Source organism: Pristiophorus japonicus, chromosome 19 (assembly GCF_044704955.1).
Source record: "Pristiophorus japonicus isolate sPriJap1 chromosome 19, sPriJap1.hap1, whole genome shotgun sequence".
In the NCBI taxonomy this organism is placed as follows: domain Eukaryota; kingdom Metazoa; phylum Chordata; class Chondrichthyes; family Pristiophoridae; genus Pristiophorus; species Pristiophorus japonicus.
Genome location: NC_091995.1, coordinates 73,597,774 through 73,610,784, shown reverse-complemented (window position 1 = coordinate 73,610,784; position 13,011 = coordinate 73,597,774). Strand labels below are relative to the sequence as shown.

Sequence of the window (13,011 nt, the reverse complement as noted above, 5' to 3'; positions counted from 1 at the left end):
GCTGCGTGGTGACGTCTGTTGACGGAGCTGGTGCTGCGTGGTGACGTCTGTTGACGGAGCTGGTGCTGTGTGGTGACGTCTGTTGACGGAGCTGGTGCTGCGTGGCGACGTCTGTTGACGGAGCTGAATTTTTTTTTTAAACAGCAAGGGGAAAAAGGCCCATCTTAAAGAACCTGATGCTACATAAGACATCTTTTAATCGTAGAATCATAGAAGTTTACAGCGCGGAAGGAAGCCATTTCGACCCACCGTGTCCGCGCCGGCCGACAAAGAACTATCCGGCCTAATCCCACTTTCCAGCTCTCAGTCCGTAGCCCTGTAGATTACAGCACTTCAGGTGCACATCCAAGTACACAGCCGATTTTAGTATCATCTGCAAACTTCTTAATCAGACCCCTATATTCAAGTCTAGACCATTGATGTATACCACAAAAAGCAAGGGACCCAGTACTGAGCCCCACTGGAAACATCCTTGCAGTCACAAAAACACCGATCAACCATTACCCTTTGCTTCCTGCCGCTGAGCCAATTTTGGATCCAACTTGCCACTTTGCCCTGGATCCCATGGGCTTTTACTTTTGTGATCAGTCTGCCATGTGGGACCTTATCGAAAGCTTTGCTAAAATCTATATACACTACATCGTACGCTGGATGGACTGCGTGCTGACGTCTGTTTATATACATCAGAACATAAGAAATAGGAGCAGAAGTAGGCCACCTGGTCCCCCGAGACTGCTCCCCCATTTTATACGATCATGGCTGATTTCAGCCTGTGAGAACACCACCGCAGGTCGGGGCTATAAATCGAGCTGGAGCGCCGGGCCCTGGAACACTGTGGCGGAGGTATGGCAAATGAGGGTACGGGGCGCAGAAGAGCCGATGGCCCAGGGACAGCACAGGCCTGCCCACACTGTGATATGTGCGCACTCTAGGTCCGTGCAGCAGAGCAGGTCTCCAGTTGTCCTGGTTCAACCCTTGCCACTGGATAAAGGCCTAGCTCAGTCAAGCCCGTGTGGTGGCTGAGGTGCAACGGTCACCCCACGTTTTAAAAAAAAAATCCACTTACAGGCATCTTCCACCCCCTCAACTGGAGTTCAGGACTGGAACATCGTGTCCTTCATTGAAACATCTGTGAACTCGTGGAAGCAAGTCATCCTCGTTCGAGGGACTGCCTATGATGATGACGACTACCAACGAACACAAAATTCAAGAAACATGCCTCGACTCCAGGTGGGGCTGGATTAGTGCTCTTCACAACCGCAATCATTTCTTAACAATGCCAATATTATGCTGATGGCTTCAGTGATCTATCAACCAGTACTCCCAATCCTTCTCCTATGTTGTGTCCTTAGAATATCCTTTAACTTGTATGGTCAATTTTATCAATCTCTTGACTTTGTATTTGTCCATGTTAAATGTCATCTGTCACTCGTCAACCCAGCTTCCCCAATTTCTTTTCCAGGTCCTTCTACTTTGATGCGCCTGTCGCCTGTGGTTTTCAGTCCATCCCCACATACGGTACCACTTGCAAACTTGAGACAATTTTGTTTCTGAATGCACTTCCAGGTTGTTGTTCCAGGCAACATTTCCCAGCACTGGTACCTGATCGGTTACCTCCTTCCAAATAAATAAATATTAATTGCCTGTGAAATGCAAGTTTGTTTGCTTTGCTTCTGTACAATTGTTGCAAGTTGCAATTACTTCCAAAACATGGGCCAAAAACTGCAGCCTCTCCGGGCGCGTACGAAGTACGCACGCACCCGGCGAGGCCTTGCAAAAGCCGGTTCTTGATGCCGACGTGCCAAGGACCAGCTTTTCCGATTTGTCAACATTTCTTTTGACAGATCCTACGCATCTCCGCAGGAAGGACAACCGCAGGGCAGAGATTGGACTATGTGCCCAACTCTTGCCCAGCGAATCTCCTTCAAACTCTTGCACCTGTTAAAAGCAAAGGTGTAGCTTACTTTTACCAGCACAAGAGTTTTAAAACATATAAAAATTAAATCACTAATTTTTATATTTAAAAACCCTGTCCATTATGGCAAGTTTATTTTTAACCTTATTAAAACAGTAAAAAAAAAAAATTCCAAAAAATATTTTTTTTTCTAAAACATTTCATTACATTCAATTTCAATTAATTTTAAGTATGTGTTTTTTTTTTATTTATTGTGTTGCGATTGTTGTTTTAGAGGGGTTATTCACATTGATAGTAATGGGAGCTCGTGAAAACAGAGTTCCCATTATTAGCAATGAGAATACTACATAGTGATTGGTGGCCCAGGCCCACATGATTCCAGGATACGTTTACGTATCTGGAGGGCAGGTTCCCATACACTGCACAGCGAATGAAGGCCTCTGACCGGAATCTTGCGTTCCTCCGGGACCGCCATGTATTTTCGTAGATTTTTTTTCGGGTCGGAGGCGTTCGCCTGAAGGAAGCTTCCAACCGCAATTTCTCCCCCACATGATGTGCAACTGCTGGCTGCCATTCAATTGCCAATCCCATGCCTCAGTCTGCATTTTTTGAGATTGAAGAGAAAAAGAGTTAGGGCTAAAAATGGAATCGATTAGTGCCACCTGCCACCGGGCGCAGCGATATTAGCGCCGCTCGCCAACTTGAATAGGGTTTCAGCGACGGCGTTAATACTTAGTGCCAGGTAATGTTGCGCCAGTGTGCAACGCCCCGGTAGCGCCATGGAAGCCAACCTCAATTACATCGCCTGCCTTACCGCCTGGCGCTAATCTCGCCAGAAAACGCAGGCGTGCACGGCTGCTCCAATGAGGTAAGATTTAGAGATTTTATTACACTTTATTTGAATTGAATTCACTTTCTTTGGTGTTCCTCATGTTCAAATTATATCCTTTGCAATTTTTAAAAAAATTTTCAGGAGCTCTAGCTAACCTCCCCTTTGAGTGCTCGAATGACAGTATTATAGCAACAGAATTTCAGTAGTGCAACCAGCTTAGCGCCCTAAGAGAAGTTTGGAACGTTTCCCTTAGCACTTCTCGACTCTTAGGGTACTAAAAATCAATATGGATATTGCCAACGCTAAATATCGCCCGACGCTAAACTAAACGACCAGGCGATATTAGCGCCTCAAAACCGGCTATAAATCAATGGTCTTTTCAGAATTAAACAAGCTTAAAGCCAAGTTCATTCCAGATGGGACTTTACACTTGCTCCAGAAGCCAGTGTCACATCTCTGAAGCCACTGAGCCGGTCAAATTTTACATTATATATCCAAGACCAGATGCTATCCTTGACATTACATTTCCATGGTCACGTCAGCTCAGAAACCATCATGTTCCACACAGCATTCAGTTATCACCAACCTTTTAACATGAATATTCCTAGTCACATATTCGTCCGGCTCGAGTGATAGGAGAGATAGACACATTAAGAAAAAAATTATTTTAAGTTGTTATTGTTTTTTTTTTAAAATAGATGATGTAATAGTGTATACTTACGGGTACTTGCTGTACCTGTGGTGAGAGTGTTTGGACAGTTGTGGTAGTGCCTGGGGTCAGCGTCTGAATGGTGCCCACTGTGGTGGCTGAAGTAAGCATCCTGTGGGTGGACAGACCCTGCACCTGCTGCTGAAAAGTGACTGGCTGGATCTGCGGGGAAGTGACCAGGTTCTGGATCTGAGGCTGAAGAACTATAAAAACATCCAAAGTTAAAATATGCAAATCTGGGCTGTGAACAATCACAACACTCCATCTTTCTCAAATGTCAAAAACAAAATTCTACCCCATGCACAAGACGATATTAATAAATTTGGAGTGTCAGCCGTGGCTCAGTGGGTAGCATACTCGCCTCGGAGTCAGAAGGTTGTGGGTTCAAGTCCCACTCCAGGGACTTGAGCACATAAATCTAAGCCGACACTCCAGTGCAGAGGGAGTGCTGCACTGTTGGAGATGTTAAGCCGAGGCCCCGTCTGCCCTCTTAGGTGGACATAAAAGATCCCATGACACTTTTTCAAAGAACAGCAGGGGTGTTATCCCCGGTGTCCTTGCCAATATTTATCCCTCAATCAACATAACAAAAACAGATTATCTGGTCATTAGCACATTGCTGTTTGTGGAAGCTTCCTGTGCACAAGTTGGCTGCAAGGCGCTTTATAAATGCAAGTCTTTCTTTCTTTAAATTTTCAGAATGGGCGCTTAATTGGCAAATTAGTTTCAATATGAGGTGGTGCATTTTGGTAGGAAGAATGTGGAAACCACATACTCCTTGGAAAATAAGAGTCTAAATGGGGTAGAGGAGCAAAGGGATCCCAAGATACAGATGCACAAATCACTAAATAGGTCAATAAGGTCACTTAAAAAGTGCAAACAAAGCACTGGCGTTCATTTCTAGAGGATAGAATTGCAAAGCTGAGAAGTTATGTTAAACTTGTATAGAACTTTGGTTAGACCATACGGAGTACTGTGGTACCGGAGATGTTGCAAAGTGGAGGATACCAGAACAGAGTGGTTATACCCGTCAGGAATGATTAAACAGGCTGGGCTCCATTCTCTAGAAAAGAGAAGGCACATGGAGAATGTGGGTGCGTGCGTGTGAGAAACTAGGGGCCATAAATAAAAGATTTATGACTATAATGAACGCAAGATAGTCACTAATAAATCCAAAAGGGAATTCAGGAGAAACGTCTTTCCCAGAGAATGGCTAGAATGTGGAAGTTGCTAGCACATGGAGTAGTTGAGGCGAATAGCATAGATAAATTTAAGGGCAAGCTGGATAAACACATAAGGGAGAAAGGAACAGTAGGATATATTTATAGGCTTAGATGAAGAGGGATGGAAGGAGGCTCTTGTGGAGCATAAATTCCAGCACGGACCAGTTCTGTCAAATGGCCTGTTTCTGTGCTGTACATTCGATGTAAAACGAATTACAGTATCGCCTCATTCTGACATACATCAGTAATCACACTGGTTAGTTGGGGAAAAAAGAGCCCAATTAGTTTCATGTCACCTCGATGATGCAGTTTATTATTTTTCCATGTGAAACAGGAAAGAGCTGCCAACGTATAAGCAAACCGGTCAGCCACCCAGGGAAAATCATGCACGCTGTGTTAAGGGCTAACATTTGTTTAGCATTCTAAGCCACAGCTCACTCATGACTTGACTATTCCAACGCACTCTTGGCTGACCTCACACATTCTACCCTAAGTAAACTAGAGGCGAGCCAAAACCAGGCTGCCCGTGTCTTAACTTGCACCAAGTCCCGCTCACCCATCACCTGTGTTCGCTGACCTACATTGGCTCCCGGTTAAGCAAAGCCTCGATTCCAAAATTCTCATTCTTATTTTCAAATCTCTTCATGGCCTTGCCCCTCCCTATCTCTAATCTCCTTCAGCACCCCCACCCCCCGAGATGTCAGCACTCCTCGAATTCTGCCCTTGAGCAACCCTGATTATAAATCGCTCAATCATTGGTGGCCGTGCCTTTTGTTGCCCAAGCCTTAAGCTCGGAAACTCCTTCCCTAAACCAATCCGCCTCTCTTTCCTCCTTTAAGACGCTCCTTAAAATCTACCTCTTTGACCAAGCTTTTGGTCACCTGCCCTAATTTCTACTTATGTGGCTTGGTGTCAAATTTTGTGTCTCATAATAATCCTGTGAAGCGCTTTGGAATTTTTCACTATGTTAAAGGAGCTATATAAATACAAATTATCGTTGTTGTTATTGATGGTGATGGCCCAGTGGTAATGACAGTATGTAACTAAGCTATATAATCAACTGTGGCTTCAGGGACTTGAGCACAAAAATCTAGGCCGACACGCCAGTGCAGCGCTGAGGGGGTGCTGCACTGTCGGAGGTGCCGACTTTCGGTTGAAACGTTAAACTGAGGCCCCATCGGTCTTTCCAGGTGGCCGTAAGAGATCCCGTGGCACTGTTTTGAAATAGTAGTTCTGGCCTACATTTATCCCTCAATCAGCATCACTAAAACAGATGATTAGGTCATTATCACATTAATGTTTGTGGGAGCTTGCTGTGCTGCTTTTTAAAAAATTTGTTCACGGGATATGGACGTCGCTGGTAGGGCCAGCATTTATTAATTTGCCCTCGAGAAGGTGGTGGTGAGCCGCATTCTTAAATCAACTTGAGTAGCTTGTAAGGCTGCTTCTGAAGACAGTTATGAACCAACCACATTACTGTGGGTCTGGAGTCACATATAGGCCAGGCCGGGTAAGGACGGCAGATTTCCTTCCCTGAAGGACATTGGTGAAACAGATGGGGTTTTTTTAAACTACAAATCGGTAGTTTCATCAGTCACCATTACTGATACTGGTTTATTTCAGATTTATTTACTTGAATTTAAATTCCCCAGCTGCCATGGTGGGATTTGAACTCATGTCTCCGGATCGTTAGTGCAAGCCTCTGGAATACTAGTCCAGTAACATAACACTACGCTACCGTACCCGTTTCCTACATTAAACCAGTGACAGAACATAGAACATAGACTACACTTCAAAAGTGTCTGATTGGCTGTAAAGCGCTTTGGGATGTCCAGAAGTCGTGAAAGTCGCTATATAAATGCAAGTCTTTCTTTATATAGGCCAGAAGATCCTGGGCTCGATCCCTGGTCCGTGCTGAATTATCTGAGTTCAGGTGGAGTGACAATAGGAATGTCAGCCTTGGGGGCTAGGAAGAGGGAAAAAAAAAAATCAATCTGCCAGGATTCCCACTCCTGCCCGCTAAGCAGTGGTCCTACTGAACAGTGCGCTCATGTGGATGCCTGATGTGATGCTCCCCACAATTGAGTATTCTTTCTCTCGGCTTGCATATGACGAATAGCCATTCGGGTGGGGCAACAGACAGAAATGCCCCTTCTCCCCTGTCAAACCGTATGCTAAAACAAGCACTTTGAGGGAGAAATTGGATGAGAAAATATGTCCCTAGTTTTGTGAAACCACTACACACCATTCTGGGTCTGTTATTTCCGCTCTGTAATCACCTACAAGAGCTATAACAGCAGCTCGGGATGGTGAGCCTCACGATTATTCCTTCCTGCTGCTAATGTTACTCTGGCTGACTCCGAATAGAGTCATGGAAGGGTTACAGAAGGAGGCCATTTGGCTCGTGCTGGCTCTCTGCAAGAGCACTTCAGCTAGTCCCACTCCCCCGCCCTTTCCCCGTAGCCATGCAATTTTTTTCCCCTTCAGGTACTTATCCAACTCCCTTTTGAAAGCCGTGATTGAGTCTGCCTCCACCACCCTCTCAGGCCGTGCATTCCAGCTAACCACTCGCTGCGTAAATAGTTTTTTTCTCATGTCGCCGTTGGTTCTTCTGCCAATCACCTTAAATCTGTGTCCTCTGGTTCTCGACTCTTCCGCCAATGGGAACAGTTTCTCCCTATCTACTCTGTCCAGACCCTTCATGATTTTGAACACCTCTATCAAATCTCCTCTCAACTTTCTCTGCTCCAAGGAGAACAACCCCAGTTTCTCCAGTCTATCCACGGAACTGAAGTCCCTCATCCCTGGAACCATTCTAGTAAATCACCCGACTTGAAAAAAAGTAGAATGTGTCACCTAAATTTATTATATTTTTAATCAAGCTTAAAATAAGGTCTAAGTGTCTTAAAAAGATTAAAAGATCCAGTCCAGACAAGATTATAAATGGTATTCTTTACATGTTACAACTATATGGAAAGACTGAACAGGCTGGGGCTTTTTTTTTTAAAGAGAAGATTGACAGGTGACCTGATACAGGTCTTTTAAAATTCTGAAAGGGTAGACAAAGAGATATTTCCACTTGTGGGGGGAGTTCAAAACTAGGGGCTGTTAAATGTAAGATAGTCACTAATAAATCCAACAGGGAATTTAGGAGGAACTTCTTTACCCAGAGAGCAGTGAGAATGTGGAACTCGCTACCACAGGGAGTGGTTGAGACGAATTGCCATGGTCACCAGGAGCAGCAGAGATGCATTAAGGGGAACTAGGTACGTAAACGAGGGAGAAAGGGATAGAAGAAAATGCGGAATAGCGAGAGGAGGCTCATGTGGAGCAGAAACGGCACAGACCTGTTGGGCCGACTGGCTCGTTTCTGTGCTGTAAAATTTGGTGCAACTTGCTACAGTGAAACAAGGTGCAAAACGGCCTCCTGCCATTTTGTGGCATCATATGTCGGCACAGCCTGGAACCGCAGCCCTAGATCACCAACTCAAACATAATATTCTAAAAATATGATTTATGCAAGCTCACGGTAGGGTACCTGAAAATCCACCCTGGTTCTGGTAAGTAAGTACCGGCTGCTGGATGAACCGAGTCTGTGTTGACGGGGAGGTAAAATTTGAAGTGATCATGAACGTCTGCTGTGGTGGTTGGGCGTGCACTGCCGGACGAGGCTGAAGTACAGGGGTGGTCCTTTGGGCAACAGGTGATGGAGTTTGTGGCAGTGTCGGTGATGAGGAGGGCTGGACTAGTTGCTGCACGAGCTGCTGCTGCACTTGTTGCACGAGTTGCTGTTGCTGCACTTGCTGTACTAGTTGCTGCTGCTGCACATTTTGCACGAGTTGCTGCTGCTGCACATGTTGCACGAGTTGCTGCTGCTGCACATTTTGCACGAGTTGCTGTTGCTGCACATTTTGCACGAGTTGCTGTTGCTGCACATGTTGTTGTTGTTGCTGCTGCTGTTGTATGGCGACGGGAGCTTGGTCGAGCTTTTCACATCCCGTCAGACCACTGCTGAATTGTTCGTCAAACAAGTCAGGAAAATCACCAACCTGACCACTGACGAACTGCAGCATTTCTACATTTAAAAAAAAACATAATAACTCGCATCAGGCAGGTAAAAATGCACCTAGATTTTAGTAGAACTACTTCCTTATGAGCCATATTTTTAGAGCAATAACTGTCATAACATAGCATTAGGTGCAAAATGTTAAATGTAGAAACCAAGACAGTAACCACATGATCAGAGTAGTATTAAATGAGAGTTTTATATTAATAAAGGTACATGACACTTATATTTCAGAGCATCTAGCTCATGCCATGCTAGGTGATTTGTACTGGCAACACAAAGACCCACTCTAACACCACTACACAAAGGACTATTACAATGGGATTCTTTCACTTTTATTTTTCAGATTTGAAGAGCCTCGTATGAAATATCATTAAGCTCCAAATGATAGTGATAATATTTCTGTGCATTGAAATGCGTTTCTTTTTGCTCAACATGGCGAGTTACTCTTGTAACCTTTAGCTTTATCATCCAAGTTTTATTATATTAATCAAATTCCTTTATAATGTCACTTGCTTGGATCACACTGCGGTCGATTGTACGTCCATCTTCTACCAGTAAACTGCATCCTTATGGTTTCCCAAAACCAACAGACTGTTATACAACTACCCTGAACCAGCGGTAATGCTGCAGCTATCAAACCTTAGTTAATCAGGATATCAGATTCTTAACAGCACTGACGATAAGAGTTCTATTTATTTTCAAGAACCAGGAGGCACAGAAACAGTTTCCTTTTCCTCTTTGAACCACAAAACATGGCCGCTATCTGCTGCTGAAATCCCCTCCATGCTTTTGTTACCTCCAGACTCGACTATTCAAATGCTCTCCTGGCCGCCCTCCATCTTAAAGCTCATCCAAAACTCTTTTGCCTGTATCCTAACCCGCACCAAGTCCCGTTTATCCATCACCCCTGTGCTCGCTGACCTACATTGGCTTCTGGAGCACCATTGCCTCAAAATTAAAATTCTCAGCCTCATGCTCAAATCGCTCAGTAGCTATGTAAGTAACCTCCTCCAGCCCTCCAAGAGATCTGCGCTCCTCCAACTTTGGCCTCTTGTGCATCCCCCAATCTCTTCACCCCAACCCTGGCAGCCACACCTTCAGTCGTTTAAGTCCCAAACTCTGGAATTCACTCCCACTGCCTCCTCCTTTAAGACCCACCTTGAAACCCACCTCATTCATCAAGCTTTTAGTCACCCCTCACAATATGCCTTGGCACGGTGTCAGATTTAGTCACGTTCCTATTAAGTGCTTCGAGATGTCTTTCTACGTTAAAGGCACTATATAAATACAAGTTGTTATTTGTTTTCTAACCATTCTGAATGATATACTAGCTGTAGCTTGCCCAGATTTCACAATGTCCAAATGTTGTAATTACAACTTGAAGCCATAACATGTGGCAAGAATCCACAAAGTATCATTCTCTAATTATTATCAACCTTGGTGTCATACTTGACCCTGAAATGAGCTTCGACAACATATCCTCAGCATAACCAAGACTGCCTATTTCCACCTCCATAACATCGCCAGTCTCCGCCCCTGCCTCAGCTCATCTGCTGCTGAAGCCCTCATCCATGCCTTTGTTACCTCTAGACTTGACTATTCCAACGCATTCCTGGCTGGCCTCCCACATTCTACCCTGTGTAAACTAGAGCTGATCCAAAACTCGGATGCCCGTGTCCTTACTCGCACCAAGTCCCGCTTACCCATCGCCCCTGTGCTCGCTGACCTACATTGGCTTCCAGTTAAGCAACGCCTTGATTTCAAAATTCTCACCCTCGTTTTCAAATCCCTCCCTATCTCTGTAATCTCCTCCATCCCTGATTATAATCGCTCAACCATTGATGGCCGTGCCTTCTGTTGCCTGGGACCCAAGCTCTGGAATTCCCTGCCTAAACCTCTCTGCCTCTCTTTCCTCCTTAAAACCTACCTCTTTGACCAAGCTTTTGGTCACCTGCCTTGATTTCTCCTGATGTGACTCGGTGTCAAATTTTTTTATCTCGTAATACTCCTGTGAAGCGCCTTGGGATGTTTCATTACGTTAAAGGCGCTATATAAATACAAGTTGTTGTTGTTGCAAAAGTTATGGATTAATTTAAAACAATTCTTAGAATAAATATTATAGAGGAATATTTTCTTTAATTTGAAGGAAAATTGCACATCACTATAGAAGAACACAAGAAAGTCTTGCATTTATGTAGCACCTTTCACCACCTTAGGATGGCCCAAAGAGCTTTACAGCTAATTAAGTATTTTTTTTTTAAATGTAGCAACTGTTGTAATGTAGGTAAACCCATTTGTGAACTGCAAGGTCCCACAAATGGCAGTGAAATAAATCAGATGTAATGTGGTTTTTTTAATGATATTGTTTGAGGAATAAATATTGGCCAGGACACCGGAGCTGGATGGGGAAACAGGACCTTGGTAGAACGTCTCATCTGAGAGATGGCACCTCCGACAGTGCAGCAATCCTTCAGTCCTGCACTGCAGTGCCAGTCTAGTCTATGTGCTCAAGTCTGTGGATTGAAACTTAAACCCACAACTTCTGACTCACATACGTGAGTGCCAAGGCTGACAGCAGGGTACGTTATATGCTATTCTGGAAGAAACATCCATGCTTATAAACTCCAGCCTGGAGTGCAGGTTCACTTGTGTCTGTGTCAACATTTGAGCACGTTGGTGATCTGATGTATTTTTCCATCCTGACGTGCTAATGTGCAAAAGCTGTGAAGTGAGAAGTTGTGTAGAAGTATGAACTAGTTCACTGATATCTCCTTACAAACTCCGGGCTCCATTTCATCCTGCTGCAAGTTACACCTTCTCCAAAATCTATTCTTTTAGCCAACAGCTGGTAAGATGTTATTCTCTTTTGCTAATCGATCTTCTGACTGTTTACATTGGTCCCGAGTTGTCAGCAGTGTCAACAGCAACACCCTGCTTCTATATGCCCCCGGCCTGCGAGCATCATCGAAGCAGGCCGGGGAGCGGAAGGAGCAGCGTGACAGCATACCACTCAAGGGAGCAGCACGTGCTGGAGCAGGAGGGCGACAGCAGTCAAGAGGGACATCACCAAGGCCCAGGTCGGTGATTGAAGCATGGACAGGTACTGCAGGAGCGGCGAGGTCAGGGCGAAGGAGCGGTGAGAGATTGTAGAGTGACGTGATCGGGACCCGGGAGAGCTGAGAGTTTGGGGCCCAGAAGAGGCGAGGACCGCGGGGCAGCACGGGCCAGCCCAGACTGCGATGTGTGCGCGCACTAGGTCCGTGCAGCAGAGCTGGTCGCCAATCGTCTTGGTTAAACCTTGCCACTGGACCAAGACCTAGCTCTGTCAAACCTGTATGGTGGCTGGTGTGCAACGGCCACCACACGTTAAAAAAATCCACGCACAGGCATCTTCCACCCTTCAAGATTTAGTTCGGGATCTGGAATTTTAGGTCCTTGATTGAAACACCCGTGAACTTTTTGACGTGGAAGCAAGTCATCCTCGACTCGAGGGACTGCCTATGATGATGATGATGCTTCTATATAGCAGCATTAACATGATCCCAAGGAACTTCACAGGAGTGTTATCAGACAAAAACTGAGACCAAGCCAAAGATGCAGACATTAGGACAAAAGCTTGGTCAAAGAGGTGGGTTTAAAGGGGGATCTTAAAAGGAAGAGGTGGGCAGCTATAGGGAGGAAATTCCAAAGCTTAGGGTCCAGATGGCTGAAGACACAAAAACATCTTGTATTTATATAGCGCCTTTAACACAGGAGTATTATGAGATAAAAATTTGACACCGAGTCGCACAAGTAGAAATTAGCGCAGGTGAAAGAGGTGGGTTTTAAGGAGCATCTTGAAGGAGGAAAGAGAGGTAGAGAGGCAGAGAGGTTTAGGCAGGGAGTTCCAGAGCTTGGGGCTTGGGGAACAGTGGTTGAGCGATTTTAACCAGGGTTACGTAAGAGGGCAGGAGCGCAGACATCTTGGGAGATTGTGGGGCTGGAGGAGATTAGAGATAGGGAGGGGTGAGGCCATGGAAGGATTTGAAAATAAGGATGAGAATTTTGAAATCGAGGCGTTGCTTAACCGGGAGCCAATATAGGCCAGCGAGCACAGGGGTGATGGGTGAAGACACAGCTGCCAATGGTGGGCTGAAGGAAGTGAGGGATGGATAACAGACCAGCAATCTCAGTGTGCAGAAATCTGAGGGTTGGAGGTGTTAGAGATAGGGAGAAAGAAGAAAGACTTGGATTTATATAGCGCCTTTCACGACCAACCGACGT

General features: G+C 45.2%; 1 protein-coding gene across 1 annotated transcript in view; it reads right to left on the bottom strand.

Annotated features, from left to right (window-relative positions):
* Nucleotides 1-13,011, bottom strand: part of srebf2 (sterol regulatory element binding transcription factor 2) — a 65,579-nt gene that overhangs the window by 45,892 nt on the left and 6,676 nt on the right. The window contains exons 2-3 of the mRNA XM_070861608.1: nucleotides 8,218-8,754; nucleotides 3,469-3,659 (exon numbers count right to left, since the gene is read on the bottom strand). Coding sequence (XP_070717709.1) covers nucleotides 3,469-3,659; nucleotides 8,218-8,754 — 728 coding nt within the window. The remainder of the gene's footprint in view (nucleotides 1-3,468; nucleotides 3,660-8,217; nucleotides 8,755-13,011) is intronic.